Source organism: Trichomycterus rosablanca, chromosome 27, assembly GCF_030014385.1.
Source record: "Trichomycterus rosablanca isolate fTriRos1 chromosome 27, fTriRos1.hap1, whole genome shotgun sequence".
Lineage (NCBI taxonomy): Eukaryota > Metazoa > Chordata > Actinopteri > Siluriformes > Trichomycteridae > Trichomycterus > Trichomycterus rosablanca.
Window position 1 is genome coordinate 293763 of NC_086014.1, and position 21275 is coordinate 315037.

General features: G+C 46.4%; 1 protein-coding gene across 2 annotated transcripts; it reads left to right on the forward strand.

Annotated features, from left to right (window-relative positions):
- Positions 1-313: 313 nt before the first annotated feature.
- On the forward strand, positions 314-20681 carry LOC134303814 (lactadherin-like). Of its 2 annotated transcripts, XM_062989233.1 has the most exons (16): positions 314-348; positions 2433-2719; positions 3538-3688; positions 3837-3995; positions 4116-4187; positions 4290-4367; positions 4877-5240; positions 12006-12131; positions 13060-13191; positions 17352-17465; positions 17583-17764; positions 18278-18433; positions 18776-18920; positions 19085-19287; positions 19631-19786; positions 19911-20681. In XM_062989233.1, exons 2-16 carry the CDS (start codon positions 2433-2435, stop codon positions 20052-20054), a joined length of 2469 nt encoding a protein of 822 aa, XP_062845303.1. In that variant the 5' UTR covers positions 314-348; the 3' UTR covers positions 20055-20681. The 2 variants fall into 2 exon arrangements, with proteins under 2 accessions (XP_062845303.1, XP_062845304.1); XM_062989234.1 differs by lacking the exons at positions 314-348; positions 2433-2719; positions 3538-3688; ... (2 more) ...; positions 4290-4367; positions 4877-5240 and adding an exon at positions 9337-9925.
- Positions 20682-21275: the final 594 nt, after the last annotated feature.

The following is a 21275-nucleotide window of genomic DNA, read 5'->3' on the forward strand; positions in this document are numbered from 1 at the left end:
AAGCAAAAGAACTCATACCCACTGTACAGAGAGTGTAGAAAACAAATGTCAACATGAAAGTAAAACCCAGAACCAGGAGCTTTCAGGCTGTATTAAAGTGCTGACACATTATACTGCTCAAACAGAGAGCATTCAGGTATGCTATGTCTCTACTATTATAAATAGTTGAGGAATGTCATAAGTCATAGCCTCTAGACGTCAGGAAAACGGCCTGGACGTATGAAAACGAAAAGAAACCCTCCACTGATGTGAATGAGCAGGATTCCGCCCGTTCTGGCAACCCCAGCAACTCTCCACATACGGTTAGCTCCAGGAAGAGGTAGCGCTTTAGCAGACGGTGCTACTGAGGTAAATAAACTTCTGTAGTTTATAGAATTCACTAGTATTTAAAGTAAGTATTATTTTATTTATAGTTTAGAATTTGTAAGTAAAGTGAGATAAGTTACTGTATCGACTTTTTATGTTTGGCGACTGTTTTGCTGTTAGCTCGGTTAGCTAAACTTGTTTAGCGTTAGCATTGTTGCTAACCTAACATTATATTTTATTTTAGTTTGTTTTTCCTCCTCTTTGAGCTTCAGTTTAAACATGACAGAGAAAATAAGTCAGTGTGTGTAAATATTGTACTATTGTCCGAGTTTAGGTTGGTAATAAATGTGAACTTTTTTAAATGTTAAAAAACTTTGTCCAGTCAGCCCCGCCTAGAGTGTGTGTGTGAGGTAGTGTGTGTGTGTGTGTGTGTGTGTGTGTGTGTGTGTGTGTGTGTGTGTGGTAGAGTGTGTGTGTGGTAGAGTGTGTGTGTGGTAGAGTGTGTGTGAGGTAGTGTGTGTGTGTGTGTGTGTGTGTGTGTGTTAGATTGTGTGTGTTAGATTGTGTGTGTGAGGTAGTGTGTGTGTGAGGTAGTGTGTGTGTGAGGTAGTGTGTGTGTGTGTGTGTGTGTGTGTGTTAGATTGTGTGTGTTAGATTGTGTGTGTGAGGTAGTGTGTGTGTGAGGTAGTGTGTGTGTGTGTGTGTGAGGTAGTGTGTGTGTGAGGTAGAGTGTGTGTGTGTGTGTGTGTGTGTGTGTGAGGTAGTGTGTGTGTGAGGTAGTGTGTGTGTGTGTGTGTGTGTGTGTGTGTGTGTGTGTTAGATTGTGTGTGTTAGATTGTGTGTGTGAGGTAGTGTGTGTGTGAGGTAGTGTGTGTGTGAGGTAGTGTGTGTGTGTGTGTGTGTGTGTGTGTGTGTGTGTTAGATTGTGTGTGTTAGATTGTGTGTGTGAGGTAGTGTGTGTGTGAGGTAGTGTGTGTGTGTGTGTGTGTGTGTGTGTGTGTGTGTTAGATTGTGTGTTAGATTGTGTGTGTTAGATTGTGTGTGTGAGGTAGTGTGTGTGTGAGGTAGTGTGTGTGTGTGTGTGTGTGTGTTAGATTGTGTGTGTGTGTTAGATTGTGTGTGTGAGGTAGTGTGTGTGTAAGGTAGTGTGTGTGTATAAGGTAGAGTGTGTGTGTGTAAGGTAGAGTGTGTGTGTGTGTGTGTGTGTAAGGTAGAATGTGTGTGTGTGTGTGTGTGTGTGTGTAAGGTAGAATGTGTGTGTGTGTGTGTGTGTGTAAGGTAGAGTGTGTGTGTAAGGTAGAATGTGTGTGTGTGTGTAAGGTAGAGTGTGTGTGTGTGTGTGTGTAAGGTAGAGTGTGTGTGTGTGTGTGTGTGTGTGTAAGGTAGAGTGTGTGTGTAAGGTAGAATGTGTGTGTGTGTGTAAGGTAGAGTGTGTGTGTGTGTGTGTGTGTAAGGTAGAGTGTGTGTGTGTGTGTGTGTGTGTGTGTAAGGTAGAGTGTGTGTGTAAGGTAGAGTGTGTGTGTGTGTGTGTAAGGTAGAGTGTGTGTGTGTGTGTGTGTGTGTAAGGTTGTGTGTGTGTGTGTGTGTAAGGTAGAGTGTGTGTGTGTGTGTGTGTGTGTAAGGTAGAGTGTGTGTGTGTGTGTGTGTAAGGTAGAGTGTGTGTGTGTGTGTGTGTGTGTGTGTAAGGTAGAGTGTGTGTGTGTGTGTGTGTAAGGTAGAGTGTGTGTGTGTGTGTGTGTGTGTGTAAGGTAGAGTGTGTGTGTGTGTGTGTGTAAGGTAGAGTGTGTGTGTGTGTGTGTGTAAGGTAGAGTGTGTGTGTGTGTGTGTGTAAGGTAGCGTGTGTGTGTGTGTGTGTGTGTGTGTGTAAGGTAGTGTGTGTGTAAGGTAGTGTGTGTGTGTGTGTGTGTGTAAGGTAGCGTGTGTGTGTGTGTGTGTGTGTGTGTGTAAGGTAGTGTGTGTGTAAGGTAGTGTGTGTGTGTGTGTGTGTGTGTGTGTGTGTGTGTTCCCAGTAAGACCGCTTTTATTAGGGACGTTTGTTCCCGCCCCCTCTCCTGTGCCGCTCTCAGACGCGCGTCCAGCGTGACGGTCGGGCTGAATCGGAACTCTGACTTGCGTCTCCCGTCTAGATGGCGTGTAGCGACGCTCACAAGTCCAGCTTCGATGGCGCGTGCGGCGACTATCCGTCGAGCTGCGCGGCGGCTCTGGAGAAGGAGTACCTGAGTCCCACAGAGAACCCGTCCACCCTCAGCGTGGCGTCCAGCCTGGAGACGGAGCAGCAGGGCTACGACGTGGAGTTCGAGCCGCCGCTGGAGAGCAAGTACGAGTGTCCCATCTGCCTGATGGGTCTGAGGTCAGCGGTCCAGACGCCGTGCGGTCATCGCTTCTGCAACAACTGCATCAGGAAATCCATCAGGTCAGCAAATACACATACCATATACACCGGTCAGTCATAACATTAGAACCACCTCCTGGTTTCTACACTCACTGTCCATGTTATCAGCTCCACTCACCATATAGAAGCACTTTGTAGTTCTACAATTACTGACTGTAGTCCATCTGTTTCTCTACATGCTTTGTTAGCCCCCTTTCACCCTGTTCTTCAATGGTCAGGACCCCCACAGGACCACCACAGCGCAGGTATTATTTAGGTGCTGGATGATTCTCAGTACTGCAGTGACACTGACATGGTGGTGGTGTGTTAGTGTGTGTTGTGCTGGTACGAATGGATCAGACACAGCAGCGCTGCTGGACTGAGAATAGTCCACCAACCAAAAACATCCAGCCGACAGCGCCCCGTGGGCAGCGTCCTGTGCCCACTGATGAAGGTCTAGAAGATGAGCGACTCAAACAGCAGCAATAGATGAGCGATCGTCTCTGACTTTACATCTACAAGGTGGACCGACTAGGTAGGAGCGTCTAATAGAGTGGACAGTGAGTGGACACGGTGTTTGAACACTCCAGCACAACACACACTAACACACCACCACCATAATACCTGCTCTGTGGGGGGTCCTGACTGTTAAACAGAAGAAACAGATGCACTACAGTCAGTAATTGTAGAACTACAAAGTGCTTCTATATGGTAAGTGATAACGTGGACAGTGAGTGTGGTGGTTATGGGGTTGATGGGTGTGTGTATACAGTATAACTCTATATAGTCATGAATGAAAGCTCAGTGTAAGTTCCCTGTACACACTCTCACTGTGTTCTCTCTCTTCTCGGTTCTGGTAGGGACACGGGGCAGAAATGTCCAGTTGATAACGAAGTGCTGACCGAGGACCAGCTATTTCCAGACAACTTTGCCAAGCGGGAAATCCTCTCTCTCATGGTGTGCTGCCGAAACTTTGGCTGTATTGAGAGGATGGAACTTCGAGACCTCGAGGTAAAGCCAGTAAATCTGGTAACCCGATGCATGATCCTCAAACCGCTGATCCTGATTTTTATTTGTAGTTATAAACACTGACAGAACTTTTCTCTTTAAGGCCACCGCTGAGCTGTAACCCCTCCTGTGTTCTTATCCTCCTCTGTAGAATCACCTGCTCCACTGTAAGTTCGCTCGGGTTCCCTGCCCTCAGTGTCACGAGTCTGTGGGTAAGACTAGGTTAGAGGAGCACCGGAGCCAGGAGTGTTTACAGCGTCTCATCACCTGTCCTGACTGTGTTGAGAGCATCGTCTATGCCGACAAACAGGTAACGATCTCCCTCCAGATCAGGGATGCTGTAGCCTAGCGCTTAAGGTTGGGTGAAAAAAGGCACACAAAAAAATCTTCTGTATTAAAGTTTGTGGACGTGTTTTGTTTTTGCCCGCAGTATCACGAGCAGACGTGCCAGTTCGTGAGCACAGTGTGCGATTACTGTAATAGGGAGTTTATCCGGAGTCAGGTACAGCTTCAGATGCTAAAATATCAGCTTATACTTAATAAATCACCCAATAAATCCAAATCAGTTCAAGAAAATGTTGTTTGTTTTTATTTTGGGTTCCAGTTGACGTCCCATTGTGCCACGGACTGCCTGGAAGCTCCGGTCGCCTGCTCCTTCAGCATGTTCGGTTGTCAAGAAAAGGTAACGCCTCACACGTCTCACACTGCACCGTGAACGGTCAGTTCTTGATGTTTTTGAGGGTCATTGACGAGCGCCACGTTGTCAGAGCGTCTCCGAAACTGCAGGTCTTGAGATGTGAGGTTCCCGATCGCAGAAAAGATCTACGTAGTGTAGCAGAAACTGCTAAAGAAGTTCATTCTTAGCTACAGACTGGTCAGGGTTCCCATGCTGACCACCTGTGCACGTGCCTAAAGCACCTATAACAGCATCAGAGCTGCACCATGGAGCGACAAAATAACGTGTATTGTGGCACCCCCTAGTGGGAACGATCGTCAGTGCAGCAGACAGAATCGGCCAACAAAGTGGGCGGGGTCTTCGATGCTGTGTAAGGACCCGGGTTAGTAGATCAGCCGACCTGAGAGAGTATGCCCTCCTCGTACACCATCAGGGTCTCCAGCAGAGGAAGAGGAACTGGCTACGACTAAACTGGGAGGAAATGCAGAAATAAACTAGACCGTCTTGTTTTCCAGATGCCCAGGAACGACTTGGCCGTTCACATGCAGCAGTTCACCCAGATGCACCTGCGCTACATGGCCGAGTTCCTGCGTAACCAGTCGGTGAGCGGCCCCCTCTCGCTCCAGCCGTGCACGCCGGGGTGCGCGCCCTCTCCCGAACACGCCGGCTGCTCCAGGCCGGGAGAGCAGTGCCACTGCAGGCAGGAGATGCAGCAGCTGCGCGAGACCGTGGTGGAGCTGGAGAGCCGCCTGGTGCGGCAGGACCACCAGATCCGCGAGCTGAGCATCCGCAACGAGACGCAGCACGCGCAGATGATGGAGCTGCGTGGCAAGCTGACGTCGCTGGACGAGAGCACGCTCGAGTACCAGCAGTACCAGGGTATGTACATCTGGCGCCTGGTGAACTTCTCGGCCTACCTGCGGCAGCAGGAGTCCGGCCAGGCCGTGGTGCTGCACAGCCCGCCCTTCTACACCGGCCGGCCGGGCTACAAGCTGTGCCTGCGGCTGCACCTGCAGACGGCTAACGCGCTGCGCTGCTCCAACTACGTGTCGCTGTTCGTGCACACCATGCAGGGCGAGTTCGACGGCAAGCTCTCGTGGCCCCTGCAGGGCACCTTCCGGCTGGCCGTGCTGGACCAGCTGGACCAGCTGCACCACATGGAGGTGATGGAGACCAAACCGGACCTGCAGGCCTTCCAGAGGCCCACCATGCCGCGCAACCCCAAAGGATTCGGCTACGTCACCTTCATGCAGCTGCAGGAGCTGCGCCAGCGAGGCTTCGTCAGGAACGACGTGATGCTGGTGCGCTGCGAGGTCATACCGCGCTCCGACGTCAGCCTCAGGAGAGAGGGGGTGCAGCCCAGGGGCCCCGAACCCTCGCTCTGAGCCCGCGCTCGTTCTGTCCTTTTGGTGTTTAACAGTTCTCAAAGACACGCCCGGTTCTCACGACATTATTGATTCTTTAACTTTTGTAAACATTTTTATGAATACCTAATTTTTTAAGCTTGTGTCTGAAGCTTCGAGGCTTTTCAGGTGTAAAACACAAATTGACCAGCCAGGAAAAAATAATAACGATTAAATAAACGTGTATGCGAGCGCCCCCTTGTGGAGGCTTCATGTTACGTCTTGTAAACCAGCAGAGAGTAAGATGCATCGTTTAGTTGCCTGGCTCACGTAAAATCATGGACTAAATGTGGGTCACTGTAGGGTTTCCGGGTGGAGCACTGGTGGAGCACTGAGACCTACGACACCAGCAGCACCTACCGGCAGTAACGTCCGTGTGTTGGTAAAATGTGGCGCGTGTGGCGTGAACCCAAACAGCTCTGTGATTTCTGTGTGAAATTTAAAGCTACTCTTCTAAATCAGCCGTCGGCCTTTTACAATTAGTAAATTTAAACCGGTGTCCTTTTTATTAGTGTGTGTGTGCGTGTGTGTGCGTGTGTGTGGGTGTGGGTGGGGGGGGTGTAAATACTTTTTCTTCTCCTTCCTGTTGACTCCTTGTTTTGATATCATGACTCCAATCATCCGCTGATGTAGTAGAGTAGTACAAGAAAATAAAACCAGCCAATATTAAACAGTGAAGTGAAACAGAACCACTTTTAACAACATGTATTGGAATATGCTGTGCGGCCAAAAGTATTCGGACGCCCGACCGTGAGCTTGGTCGTCCCATTTAAAAAACAAACAGTATTAAAACAGAGCTCCTGCTGTGTGATCGTTTCAGCCAAGTCTTACAAGACTTGGAAGTGTGTCTGTGAGAATTTGTGCTTTTATTTCTTCGTACACAAGGGCACAGCATGCCGGAACAGTACAGGGCCTTCCCTAAAGTGGTTGGTTTATTACACCTGTTAGCCACTGTACTGGCTGGAACACATAAATTCAATCATTAGCATGGGTGTCCCAATACTTTTGTCCATGTAGTGTACCTGTGCTGACAATGCTAGCTTTTTAATTCAGTGAATAATTTAATATATGATGAATAAATATGTAAACAATGTTTTCCTGATGTCTTTTTGGGAGCGTTTGTGGATTATGGTGTAAATGTGTCTCAACAGCTTTGGCTTTCAAATCTCCTGCGCTCTTCCAAACAGTGCTGCCGGCTCCCTCCTCACTCCATCTCCGGAGACCCAGGACTGGTTTCTCCTCCATAGCCTGTAGAAGTGAGCCTGTAGAAGTGAGTCTGCAGAAGTGAGCCTGTAGAAGTGAGTCTGTAGAAGTGAGTCTGCAGAAGTGAGCCTGTAGAAGTGAGTCTGTAGAAGTGAGTCTGCAGAAGTGAGCCTGTAGAAGTGAGTCTGTAGAAGTGAGTCTGTAGAAGTGAGCCTGTAGAAGTGAGCCTGTAGAAGTGAGTCTGTAGAAGTGAGCCTGCAGAAGTGAGTCTGTAGAAGTGAGCCTGTAGAAGTGAGTCTGTAGAAGTGAGCCTGCAGAAGTGAGCCTGCAGACTGTAGAAGTGAGCCTGTAGAAGTGAGCCTGTAGAAGTGAGTCTGTAGAAGTGAGTCTGCAGAAGTGAGCCTGTAGAAGTGAGTCTGCAGAAGTGAGTCTGCAGAAGTGAGCCTGTAGAAGTGAGTCTGTAGAAGTGAGCCTGTAGAAGTGAGTCTGTAGAAGTGAGCCTGTAGAAGTGAGCCTGTAGAAGTGAGTCTGTAGAAGTGAGTCTGTAGAAGTGAGCCTGTAGAAGTGAGCCTGTAGAAGTGAGTCTGTAGAAGTGAGTCTGTAGAAGTGAGCCTGTAGAAGTGAGTCTGTAGAAGTGAGCCTGTAGAAGTGAGCCTGTAGAAGTGAGCCTGTAGAAGTGAGCCTGCAGAAGTGAGCCTGCAGAAGTGAGTCTGTAGAAGTGAGTCTGTAGAAGTGAGCCTGTAGAAGTGAGTCTGTAGAAGTGAGCCTGTAGAAGTGAGTCTGTAGAAGTGAGCCTGCAGAAGTGAGCCTGCAGAAGTGAGTCTGTAGAAGTGAGTCTGTAGAAGTGAGCCTGCAGAAGTGAGCCTGTAGAAGTGAGCCTGTAGAAGTGAGTCTGTAGAAGTGAGCCTGTAGAAGTGAGCCTGTAGAAGTGAGCCTGTAGAAGTGAGTCTGTAGAAGTGAGCCTGTAGAAGTGAGCCTGTAGAAGTGAGTCTGTAGAAGTGAGTCTGTAGAAGTGAGCCTGCAGAAGTGAGTCTGTAGAAGTGAGCCTGTAGAAGTGAGTCTGTAGAAGTGAGCCTGCAGAAGTGAGCCTGCAGACTGTAGAAGTGAGCCTGTAGAAGTGAGCCTGTAGAAGTGAGTCTGTAGAAGTGAGTCTGCAGAAGTGAGCCTGTAGAAGTGAGTCTGTAGAAGTGAGTCTGTAGAAGTGAGCCTGTAGAAGTGAGTCTGTAGAAGTGAGCCTGTAGAAGTGAGTCTGTAGAAGTGAGCCTGTAGAAGTGAGTCTGTAGAAGTGAGCCTGTAGAAGTGAGCCTGTAGAAGTGAGCCTGTAGAAGTGAGTCTGTAGAAGTGAGCCTGTAGAAGTGAGCCTGTAGAAGTGAGTCTGTAGAAGTGAGTCTGTAGAAGTGAGTCTGTAGAAGTGAGCCTGTAGAAGTGAGTCTGTAGAAGTGAGCCTGTAGAAGTGAGCCTGTAGAAGTGAGCCTGCAGAAGTGAGTCTGTAGAAGTGAGTCTGTAGAAGTGAGCCTGTAGAAGTGAGTCTGTAGAAGTGAGCCTGTAGAAGTGAGTCTGTAGAAGTGAGCCTGCAGAAGTGAGCCTGCAGAAGTGAGTCTGTAGAAGTGAGTCTGTAGAAGTGAGCCTGCAGAAGTGAGCCTGTAGAAGTGAGCCTGTAGAAGTGAGTCTGTAGAAGTGAGCCTGTAGAAGTGAGCCTGTAGAAGTGAGCCTGTAGAAGTGAGTCTGTAGAAGTGAGCCTGTAGAAGTGAGCCTGTAGAAGTGAGTCTGTAGAAGTGAGTCTGTAGAAGTGAGCCTGCAGAAGTGAGTCTGTAGAAGTGAGCCTGTAGAAGTGAGTCTGTAGAAGTGAGCCTGCAGAAGTGAGCCTGCAGACTGTAGAAGTGAGCCTGTAGAAGTGAGCCTGTAGAAGTGAGTCTGTAGAAGTGAGTCTGCAGAAGTGAGCCTGTAGAAGTGAGTCTGTAGAAGTGAGTCTGTAGAAGTGAGCCTGTAGAAGTGAGTCTGTAGAAGTGAGCCTGTAGAAGTGAGTCTGTAGAAGTGAGCCTGTAGAAGTGAGCCTGTAGAAGTGAGCCTGTAGAAGTGAGCCTGTAGAAGTGAGCCTGTAGAAGTGAGTCTGTAGAAGTGAGTCTGTAGAAGTGAGCCTGTAGAAGTGAGCCTGTAGAAGTGAGCCTGTAGAAGTGAGTCTGTAGAAGTGAGCCTGTAGAAGTGAGCCTGTAGAAGTGAGCCTGTAGAAGTGAGTCTGTGAGTTAGAATTAGTGCTAGAACTTTGCTCATCTAGAACTTGGGTTCCGTTTGATTTTGCAGTCTGATGAGTAAAAGAGACCTTGTGCTAAATGATAGAATTGTAACATGAATGTGGTTTGCCATGCCAGTGCTAATGCCACACGTTCAGCCCTGGTATTTTTGGTGCAGAACTTTGCCGTAGGTCAGAGCGTATTTCATTTCTCAGGTATTTGAGATGTAGGCCAGTCTGTGGTGTAGTGGTGTCCTGGTTCTGCTACTGTACCGTGTTTATTTATTCACTATGTACCACTGTGGCCTTTTAATAGAGACGAGACGGGCGGTACAGCTCAACGTGATACGCTGATAATGTGCAGAACGTACTCAGGTTTTCATTCAGCAGGTGGATTTGTTCAACTCATGAGAAGCTCTTTAGAGTTACACAAACCACTCTTCCAGAAAAGTTGGGACATATTTGTTCCAGACTCCAGTCCATAGTTTTATTCCAGACTCCAGTCCATAGTTTTATTCCAGACTCCAGTCCATAGTTTTGTTCTATCCCCCAGTCCCCAGCCTTATTCCAGTCCACACTCATGCTGGAGACATAAACACTCCTGGGACTCCAGTGGAAAGAGAGTGTCAGTGGTAGAAACTGAACCATCATGGGGCTGAAGAGTTCTCCCGGCTCCTCCGGGTTGATTTTTGCAGGATTCATGATTTGCTGGGTTTGGGGCGTGAGTGGTAAGTTGTGAGCTGATCAGTGTGTGTGTCTGATTCTGATCAGTGTGTGTGTCTGATTCTGATCAGTGTGTGTGTCTGATTCTGATCAGTGTGTGTGTGTGATTCTGATCAGTGTGTGTGTCTGATTCTGATCAGTGTGTGTGTCTGATTCTGATCAGTGTGTGTGTCTGATTCTGATCAGTGTGTGTGTCTGATTCTGGTTTTGGGTGTGTTTAGATAAACTCAGTACATGAAATGATCTTGTTATTGATGCTGTGATTGTCCAGAAGGAAAAGACTGCAGCTAATATAAAGAACAAAGAAGAATTATTTGTGTATCAGGATTTTATTTATTTATTAAATTTCTCAATGGGAGCTGAACTCTGGAGCTGGAGCTGAAACTGGTATTGGCAGTATTTGTGGCAGTATTTTTCTATTGTGTTGCTAAAACTGATTAGATATTTATTTTCTTTCGGCTGATCCTGTATTTAGGCGTCGCCACAGCAGATCTGGCCCTCATACCAGACTGGGTACAGCTTTTACACTGGATGCCCTTTCTAACCCTAACTTTACTACTTCTATCTGGGCTTGGGACCTGTACTGGGAGCGCACTGACCAGTGCACCTTTTCTTGGATATTAGCCAATCGTGTCCATGCAGAAGCCTGACTGGCTGATAGCACCACTGAGATTTGAACCCTGTATCTCCAGATCTCAGCCGTTGTGCCACCCAAGGCTGCCCATCCAATTTTATCATTATTACGTCCGTGTTGATGGACGCCTTGATTTGTCCTATAAACATCTACAGTACGTGTAGAGTACAATTAGAATCCCCAGTTGTCCGGCGCCTCTGCTCAAAGGCGCAACAGTGGCTGCACGGCAGAGCCAAGATTCAAACCCATAACCTTCCATTAGGGTAAACCACAGCTCCACCCACTAGGCTACAATTGTTGTTTTGTTCTTAACTCTAATGCTCTGCTCAAACAGTCATTCCACCAGACTGGTCGTCAGTCTATCTCAGAACTTCAGCCTCCCCCCGGAGACATAGCCAATCATAGACTGCTATAGACCGCTGTGCCACCCGAGAGCCCTTGCGGTACATTTTATGAGGTGAAACAATAAATCACCAACATTCCCTTCAGCACTTGATTGCTAATAAGCAGCTCACATCAGATCACTGTTTTAGTTTCATGTATTTAATATAGTAGATCATTTGGTTGATCTTCACTTGGGTAAAAATAATCTGTACCTAAATAATCCTGTTTGGGTCGTATCTACTCCCTACTTAACGTGTTAAACTCAAAAATATTGCTAGATGGTTTTAAATAAACAGCCTTTCTAACCTTTATATCAACTTGAAGCTGCAGCTTGAAGTTGGATCATGTTTGTGATCATCTGAACTGTTTATTAGAGGCTCATTAATAATACTGTGAGCACTAATAACAAAATAATAAACAGTTTGTTGTTGGTAGAGTCCCAAGAAACTAAGACATGCAAAGAATTAAGTCTTTAAACATTATTAAAGGGTTAAAACATCCACCAAAATAAAAATGTTTGATGTTTTGATGTGTGACGGTGGAGTCCTGGTTCCGGTGCTTGTTTAATCCTGTAGGTTTAGTACCACAGGTCATAAGTTTGTCCTGCATCTGTTAGTCCTTCTGTTACTGATGCTTCTTACTGAAATCTGTGTCCCAAATCCGACCTAAAACCTTTACAAATCTTCCCCACACGTGTCGGATGGCTCTCAGCTTCACGTCTGTCCTACAGACACAAAACAGTGCTGAGTGATCTTTGTTTATGATCAGATGTTTGTCATTATCACAACTAAACATGGAAAACTTTACTTGGCACTTTGGTTGGATGGTTGGCCAAACAGCCCTGGTCTGTATTTGCGTTCCCAAATGTGATCAGCCCCACCGGCCCCTCGCAGCTCAGACCGTCACAGCATAAGTACCGTCGCCCCTCAATTCATCTGTTTGGGAAGCGTTCCCCTCCCGTTCATCCTTTATTCTCTGCTGAAACTTAGCATGCAGGACCAGTCCATCCTTTCCCAAAACGTGTCAAAAGAGTGCTCACCCCGTGCACCAATCTTCTTCCCTGCTAGGAGATTACTGCGAGGTGAACTTGTGCCATAACGGAGGGACGTGCGTGACCGGGGTCGGGGAGGGACCCTTCATCTGCATCTGTGCTGAAGGCTTTACTGGGGATACCTGCAACCTGAAGGAAGACGGTAACCATCATCTCACGTTCGTTTAGTATTATTATTATTAATCTGTGGAGGGTAACGGATTATAATGCATCTCTAAAAATAAAATTATAAAATAAATTATAAAAATAATTTATAAATAAGCAGAATTAGATCCAGGTTCTTCTGACATCCCAAAATATCAAACGTTATATGCGTTTATCCTGTAGAAAGAAATTAGTTTGTATTTGTAGAACCAGATATGTAATGATTAGTTTGATTACAGTATTTTGAAGCACATGATCATTCCACTCGTCACCCTCAGACATAGCCAATCATGTCTGTGTAGATGCCTGGTCATTTTAGACCGCTGTGCCACCCAGATGCCCTTGTGGTATATTGTTAGGGGTAAAAATGATAAGCGTTCTCAAAGTTCCGTCAGTCCAGATCAGAAATGTTCAAACTTCAGCCTGTGGGCCGTTCACACCCTGTTACCATTTCTGAAACGGCTCGTGAGGTATTTTAGAAATAAAATTAAACCTGTGCTGCTATTAATCAGGTTTAAAAAACAGCTTGAACTGTTTGACCTCTGCGTGGCGCTCTCACATAAACCAGATCTAAATCTCCCCCCCGTCTACTTTCCCCCCCGACTCAAAACATTAACGTTCCCCAGATTCTGGATAAATGCGGCGGCTCCAGAGAAACGAAATCAGACGCCGAACGCGGCTGAGCTCAGAGGGAAGTGGGTATGTTTAATATAAAGAAGTATAATAATCTTGAGGTTAGGATTACGAACTGGTGAGTGAAATCACGACACTGATGATAGATCATTATCGATCAGGAGCTCTGTTATATATTTGTTTCTTTATTAATAGACTCTGTGGCCCCGTGGTTGTGGCCCCTTGGTTGTTTGGACCCCCCTGGTGTAAAAATATTGGCCTGTAACACTCTGGACGTGATATTCTTCCTCCAGGTCCTTGTAGACCAGACCCATGTCAGAACGACGGGCAGTGTGAGGTGATCTCCAGCTCCAGACGGGGAGACGTGTTTAATGGCTACGTCTGCAAGTGCCAGCCGGGATTCGAGGGCACAAACTGCCAAATCAGTGAGTACAGCACCCTTATTACACCACCTGACTGTCCTTTAGGTGTTCGAGCGTTACATGCTGTGTAATTGACGTGTCTGTGAGTAGTTGCCTCGTGTGTGGCTCGTTACTGAACGGGCACAAGTTCCCATACACAGAGACGCTTCAAAATCTAGTGAGAAGCTTCTGTGTTCTAGCTGAAAGGATTACACAGAGGTACCGTTTGATTTTGAAATGGGACACACAACCACCTTATGGTCAGGTGTCCAAATACTTTTGGCTCTGAATGTGTACGATTCAAGATATCAGGGATTTCACGTCAGTCATTAAGTGACTAAGTGAATAAATAGAAGCTACGATACCCAGACCTCTGACCCAGATTGCTTGTAAGTCTGTTTTCAGGGGCCGGGGCCCGATCCCGGCTGATTCTGGAGCTGTCTTAAGTTCACAACAATCCTCTTTAGAGAGCTTTAAACAGCAGGAGCACCCAAACAGTCCATGCTGACGTGAGGAGGGATTAGCTCTGGACCGCGTTCAGGACCGCTCCACACTAAATATAGGGCGTGTCTGTAAAAGTGGCTCAGGATTATTGTCCATTTTTACACTTACTATGTAAAGCAGGGGCCAAAAGTGTTAAAAAAAAAAATGCTTCAGATCATCAAATCAGCAGATGAACTTCAATACACCCCAAAAAATAATGATGTGTTTTGTGCAGACGGTTTTATCCAAAGATTGAACACAATCCAAGCAACTGGGGACTAACTGATGTGCTGAGGGTCAGTGGTGGGGCTGGAACAAGTCAAGTCAAGTCAAGTCAACTTTATTTATATAGCGCTTTTTACAATAGACATTGTCTCAAAGCAACTTTACAAAATCCAGGACCAACAGATACAAAAACCCCTGTTGAGCAAGCCGAGGGCAACTGTGGCAAGGAAAAACTCCCTGAAAATTACAGGAAGAAACCTTGAGAGGAACCAGACTCAGCATGGCCCGTCCTTCATGGGTGGCCTGGAGGATACTTTAAATAAATACACGATTTACACAAATCATACAAACACAGAATTAAATGATCTAAAAGTCATAACTGGTAATAAATAGATAAATAAACAATTAAATAATAATAGAGTTGTTATCCACTCTAGTCTTCAATAAAGTCTGTAGTGATTTCTTGTCGTTGCAATTACTCCAGACCCGTCACATCTGACAGGAGCAGCATCGTTGTCCCGGCAGTCTCGACTTTAATCCTTAACCTCGGCGGGTAAACAGGTTTCCATCAGAATGCCCTCGGGGTAAAACAACAGAGAATGTAGTTAATAATGTACAATGCTAGTTGACAAACAGTTTTACAGAGAGTTTTAGACTCCGGCAGCCCTAATTATTACAGCATAACTAAAAGGGAGAGCGAGCAGGTAACAAGGTCATGAAGGCTTTCACAGGACATCAGCGCCCATTTCTCCTACCCAAACCTGAGTGATCGGACAAGAGAGGCAGAACGACAGCGACCCAACATCCCTGATCACCACAAGTTTCTATGACCAAGAACCCCCAAGCTCTGCGCCTTTGTCTATACTAATCAAAAGCCTGAGAAAATAAATATGTTTTCAGTCTAGACTTAAACATTGAGACTGTGTCCGAATCCCGAACAGAGGCAGGAAGATTATTCCAGAGTTGTGGAGCTTTGTAAGAAAATGCTCTTCCACCAGCCGTGATCTTTTTAATTTTAGGAACTATAAGTAACCCTGCATCTTGTGAACGAAGTGGACGCGCTGGGCTGTAGTGATTAATAAGTTCACTCAGATACTGTGGTACAGACCATGTAGCGCTTTATAAGTTAGTAAAAGTATTTTGTAATCAATGCGAAATTTAACTGGCAGCCAGTGTAGAGACGATAGAACAGGACTAATATGGTCAAATTTTTTAGTTCTAGTTAGCACTCGAGCTGCTGCATTTTGAACTAACTGGAGTTTGTTTAAGGATCTACCAGAGCATCCAGTTAGAAGAGCATTACAATAATCTAACCGAGAAGTTATAAACGCATGGATCAGTTTTTCGGCGTCATTAACAGATAGTATATTTCTTATTTTAGAAATGTTACGCAAATGATAGAAAGCAACTCTAGTAATATTATTAACGTGTGTATCAAATGAGAGATCTGAATCTATTGTGACACCTAAGTTTTTTACATCTGGGCTGGGAGTAACAGAGAACGTGTTTAAGTTTAGCACCAGGTTAGACAATTTGTCTCTTGCAGCTTTAGAGCCAACAAGTAAAACCTCTGTTTTATCTGAATTAAGTAAAAGAAAAAAATTTTCAAGCATCCTTCTGATCACTAGACCAGTATTTAACCACCGCCCTGCACACAGAGACCAGTCAGACCATAATAAACCAGCCCTAATACAGCTCAGAACCGTTTATGGCTCATGCTCTGCTCTCTGTAGTCCCAGTGCGCCCCCTGCTGGTGTCTTACCGCCTGTGCACTTCAGGCTTCAGGTTTTATCTGAGGTCGTGACCCTGATTGTGCTTTACACTCCCAAGCTTTTGTGATTCTGCAGCCTCTGTAATGTAATGAAAAGGTTTACGAGCCCTGATTTGCATTCAGTTCAGAATTTGGGGGAACGTTTACCTTCCTCACACATGCCGTCCCCTACAGGAGCACGTGTGGAGCAGAGGGACTCGTTTAGCCTCCTTTTTATGCACTTCTGTAGCACAAAGCAGATAAAAACCTTTTAAAAATCCCCCTCACACTCCTTCTTCTGTACTGAGAGCGCGTCAGTAGGACTGCACACTATAACAGGAGAATTAGTTTTCTGTAGAAAATGTTTCAGCTTTTTTATTCTTTGAACGACGGGACATTTTTCAGAACTTGGGAGACTTGTTGTTTAGTGCAGCATTAGTATTTCAGCACAAATTCTAACATTATTTGATCTGTTTTTGGATATTTTACATTTTCCAAATGTTAAAAACATTCAAAACATTACAACCAGCCACCTAACAGCACGTCTGAACAGCTCTGACATCAAAATGCTGAGACATCTGAAGGTTCTGTGGTATCCGGTACCAGGACGACACCAGCAGCTCCTTCAGCTTCTGTACGTTCTGAGCCGGATTATGTACAGAGCAGGTTTATCGAACCCTGAGCCAAAAAATGGGTCATAAGGAAAAAAAATAATAATAATTATACAGTATATATAAACATGTACGCGAGCGCCCCCTTGTGGAGGCTTTATGTTACATCTTTTAAACCACAGAGAGAGTGAGATGCATTGTATCGCCTGGGTCATGTAAAAATCATGGACTAAATGTGGGTAGCTTGACAAAACGTTTAAAACCCTGATCTACAGAGCATCCTGGGAAAAAACATGACCCATCAGACCAGTCCAGTCCCATATATACTATATAACATACACATACACACATATGTATAAAATGATCCTGCCATGAATGTAACCAATGTGTTGACATGACGTTAAACCAATAAATAAACAATCTTTCAGTGCACCAAGGTCCGGTTCTGCTGCCTGTGTGGTCATTGTAGGTACATCTAACAGTGCACAGGAGATGCATGGGCGCTCTGACTGGCACATAAGGGTTTGATGCTCTGTGTGTGGTGCCATGTTCATCTCATCACCGGGATTAAATTCATCCCCTCACCCTCACATGCACCAGTGCTGCAGAATAAATAAACTGGCGTCTCTTAAACGCCCAGTGAGTGAATGAGTGAGTGTAGGACTAGAATAAGACAGATACTGATAAGTAATACATGACTAAATGAGGTGGAACACTGTATATATTGTAGAGCAGCGTGAGGAACCTTCACCCAGCGTCCCGAGGAACCTTGTGAAGATGATTCTTCTCGATGATTGATGCCGTAAGTTGAGGTTTGATGAGGATGGAGCACCTGCATCCACACAGTCTCCACATTGTAACCCCCACCGGCCACTCGGCACAGACCCGCCGGGCGCACCAAGCTAATCTAGCGCGTCATTAAACGCTCCGAAAAAAGCTTTTAGCGGGTCGTGATAACACGGAGGACCAGACGCCACAGTCAGGGTGCTACAGTAATGGACGCTTTACAGCACGTGTGTTTCTATTATTGAAATAAAAGATTATAGTATATATTATATTGAACATATAGAGAGTATATACATTATAAAGAGTATATAACACTCTATTTATTACAGATGTGAATGACTGTGATACGCAGCCCTGTCAGCACGGTGGGGCGTGTCGGGATCTGGATGGAGACTACGTCTGCCAGTGCCTGTCCCCCTACGTAGGAAAGCAGTGCCAGCTGAGTGAGTATTTGTGTGATGGGTGAGACAGTGTTTTGTGTACAGGGTGGCACAGTGGCATGAGGACTGCACTAAACTCTGAATGCCGTTGGCGCTGATGCCTCCCTGTGCCCGTCGCAGGTTGTATATCTCTGTTGGGGATGGAGGAAGGTGGCATCGAGGAATCCCAGATCTCTGCGTCCTCTGTGCATTTCGGCATCCTGGGACTGCAGCGCTGGGGCCCCGAGCTCGCCCGACTCAACAACCAGGGCTTCGTCAACGCCTGGAGCTCAGACCCTCAGGACAGGAACCCCTGGATTGAGGTTAGTCCTGGACTGTCTGTTCTAGAATAGTGACCCGCCCTGCTCCCCTCTACCTACCTGATCAGCTGCCTCAGTTGAAGCATTTTAAGGGATCTGAGAATTTAGACATGCCCTCTTCCCGGGAGTGTAGGATGATGCGAAATCTGTGTAGAGAGAGAGCTAGGTTTACACACAGACCCAGTGTGTGTGTGTCTGGGTGTGTGTGTGTGTCTGGGTGTGTGTCTGGGTGTGTGTCTGGGTGTGTCTGGGTGTGTGTCTGGGTGTGTGTCTGGGTGTGTCTGGGTGTGTGTCTGGGTGTGTGTCGGGGTGTGTGTCTGGGTGTGTCTGGGTGTGTGTCTGGGTGTGTGTCTGGGTGTGTCTGGGTGTGTGTCTGGGTGTGTGTCTGGGTGTGTCTGGGTGTGTGTCTGGGTGTGTGTGGGTGTGTGTCTGGGTGTGTCTGGGTGTGTGTCTGGGTGTGTCTGGGTGTGTGTCTGGGTTCCTGGTGGGGTTTTAATCCCGTGACTGGTGTTTCAGATCGACCTGCAGAAGAAGATGCGCCTGACTGGCATCATCACGCAGGGAGCCAGTCGCATGGGCGCGTCCGAGTTCATCAAAAGCTTCAAGGTGGCTTCCAGCTTCGATGGCAAACTGTACAGCATCCACAGAGCTGCTGGTCAGAGGAAAGATCAGGTAAGGACTGTAGATAAAGCACAGGTGACTAATAACCGTCTAATAACAATAATCAATGTTCCGTTGTAGCCTAGTGGTGCATGGACTGGACTAGTAATCAGAAGGTTGCAGGTTCAAGCCCAACCACTGCCAGGTCGCTGCTCTTGGGCCCTTGAGAAAGGCCCTTAACCCTCAATTGCTTGCTTCAAACTGTGACAGTACAGAGTGTTGTGCCTAACAGCCTTACACTTCAGCCCAGTAGTCTGACCATGACAATCTGGTCCTGATCCAAGTCCCTCAGGGACTACTTTTAATGACGTTTTTTACTTTAATGTTTATTTCTCTTCTGTTTGTTTGTTGTAGGTGTTTGTGGGGAACATAGATAATGAAAGCACCAAGACAAACTTGTTTAACCCCCCGATCGTGGGCCGATACGTCCGTATCATTCCTGTGGTGTGTCGCAAAGCCTGCACCCTGCGCATGGAACTGATCGGCTGTGAGCTCAACGGTAAACCAGCTTACACCATTTAATAATTACGTTTAATTTACTGTACATTTAACAAATCAGGTTTCGTGAGATGGGGGCTTTTTTACACCTCGCGTCGGAGGGAGGGCGCGTCAGGACAATACACCCTCCTCGTACTGAACTGGTTTCGATGTGCGTGTTGACAGCTCACCCCAGTGCGACGGTCTGCACCGATTCCCTGGGTATGAAATCTCGTCTGATCTCCGACCACCAGCTCTCGGCTACTAGCGCCTTTCGTACCTGGGGCATAGACAGTTTCACGTGGCTTCCGCATTATGCCCGTCTGGACAAGCAGGGCAAGATCAACGCCTGGTCTCCAGCCAACAATAACCGCTCAGAATGGCTTCAGGTAAACAATCATTCATATAAAATCACTTTAAATGATCTGTTCAGGTGTAAAAGGGCTAAAAATGGTATTTATAAATATTATTTACATTATTATTTATTGGGGTTGATTAAATGCTCATGGCTAGTAGTAAACATAACAGGTTAATAAAGCAGCTTAAAAAACACTTTTGGTGTTATAAAGGGGGTGATTATTATTAACTGGTTACTGGTGACCACAGTAGCTACAGTGAAACATGATGGTGGCAAATCTATTCAACATCAAACCCACATCACAATAAGGTCAGAACCACAGTGGAGGGGTGTGAATACTTTCTGATTTCAGTGTGTTTCCCCCTCGTTATCAGCTGGACTTGGAGAAGCCGAAGAAAATCTCAGGCATCGTCACTCAGGGAGCTAAAGATTTCGGAGTGGTGCAGTTCGTCTCCGCCTTTAAGATGGCCTACAGCGATGATGGTCAGTCCTGGACCATCGTCACAGATTCAGCCACCGGAACCGACAAGGTTTGTGTCACATTAGACCTCGTCTACTGGTGTGTGTGTGTGTGTGTGTGTGTGTGTGTGTGTGTGTGTGTGATATCAAACCCTCCTCAGACTCACCGAGCGTGGAACATCCGCTCTGTTTCAGATTTTCCAGGGTAACATCGATAACAACACCTACATGAGGAACTGGTTCGAGCCGGCGTTCGTGGCGCGGTTCGTGCGCTTCCTGCCCTGGGAGTGGCACGAGCGCATCACGCTCAGGATGGAGCTCCTGGGTTGTGACGCTTAGACGGCGTGAGGATCACGTGTAGGATCAGCGCTAACCTACTGACTCACATCCCAACCTTTTATACTTCAAACGTAACGTAGGACGATAGGAACGTAGTCAATTCTGTTATTAAAGAGCAGCCGTAGGTTCGCAGAGAAGGTATCGGACTGTTAATCGGAAGGTCATTGGTTCATTCCCCATCATAAGAGTACTTTTAAAACCCTTCATGTTCTCGCCCCTTCCAACTGCAACCTAAGATCCTCTGTCTCAGACCTTGTAGATGTAGATGTGGGTTTTAGTTCCTCAACCCCCAGTTTTTGGAACTCTGGAACTCTGGAACTCCCTTCAACAATCGATTTGTGACTGTTCCTCCATCTCCTCCTCCAAAGGTCGACTTGAACGAGTGTCCCTGGGTGTGTAGGGCGTCTATAAATTGAAGTTATTATTATCATGGCCTGAGCAAGACCCTGAACCTTTAAGTTTTTGCTTTAAGCTTTCACTACGTGCTATATATGTACATTCAATTTTAATGCAACCCTAACTCCAAAAATATTGGGACAGTAGGAACAATTCCATTTTAAGCAGACAGAAATAATTTGCAAATCATTTTTGTCCTTCGTTCAATTAAACACAATACTTCTTCTTCTTCTTCTTGTCCTTGTTTGGTGTTGTCATTATGCGCTCCGGCATTCCATCAGTTTTCCTTTGAACAGAGGTCTGTTTTGCTTCACGAGGTGGGAACGGGATTTTATTCCTGGCTTCCACCACTGCTTTATTTTGCTTCAACGAAGGTGCTACCGACCTATCCAGGTGCTCAGCAGTCACAGTTGGGCGTTTTGGAAAGAGCGAAGGTCGAACGACCCCTGCAAAGCTGAATGCATGCAAGTCGTCACCCACGAGCCAAAAAAATGGGCCGCAGAGAAAAATAAGAATAATTAAATAAACTTGTATGTGAGCGCCCCCTTGCGGAGGCTTCATGTAAGCCACAGTGGGACCAGATTGTACGGAGAATGAGATGTATTGTTTGTCTTGCCTGGGTCTGGAAAATGATGGACAAAATGTGGGTCGCTTGTTTGAAAAACGCTGCTTTATCCCCTCATGCTAATAAAACGTAAAGCCATGCTCCACGACGAGCTACAGATTCCTAAATTCCTGAAGGTCAGCGTTTTAGAACCTGAAGCAGATCCCAAAAGCTCCTCCGGCTCGTTTTCCCCCGGCTTCTCGGTGCAGATGATGTAAATT

Coding starts and splice junctions, on each gene's coding strand:
- LOC134303814 (XM_062989233.1), top strand. CDS start 2,433: ATGGCGTGTAGCGACGCTCACAAGTCCAGCTTCGATGGCGCGTGCGGC. Junction 2,720..3,537: donor TGCATCAGGAAATCCATCAG/GTCAGCAAATAC, acceptor CGGTTCTGGTAG/GGACACGGGGCAGAAATGTC. Junction 18,434..18,775: donor CTGGTCAGAGGAAAGATCAG/GTAAGGACTGTA, acceptor TGTTTGTTGTAG/GTGTTTGTGGGGAACATAGA.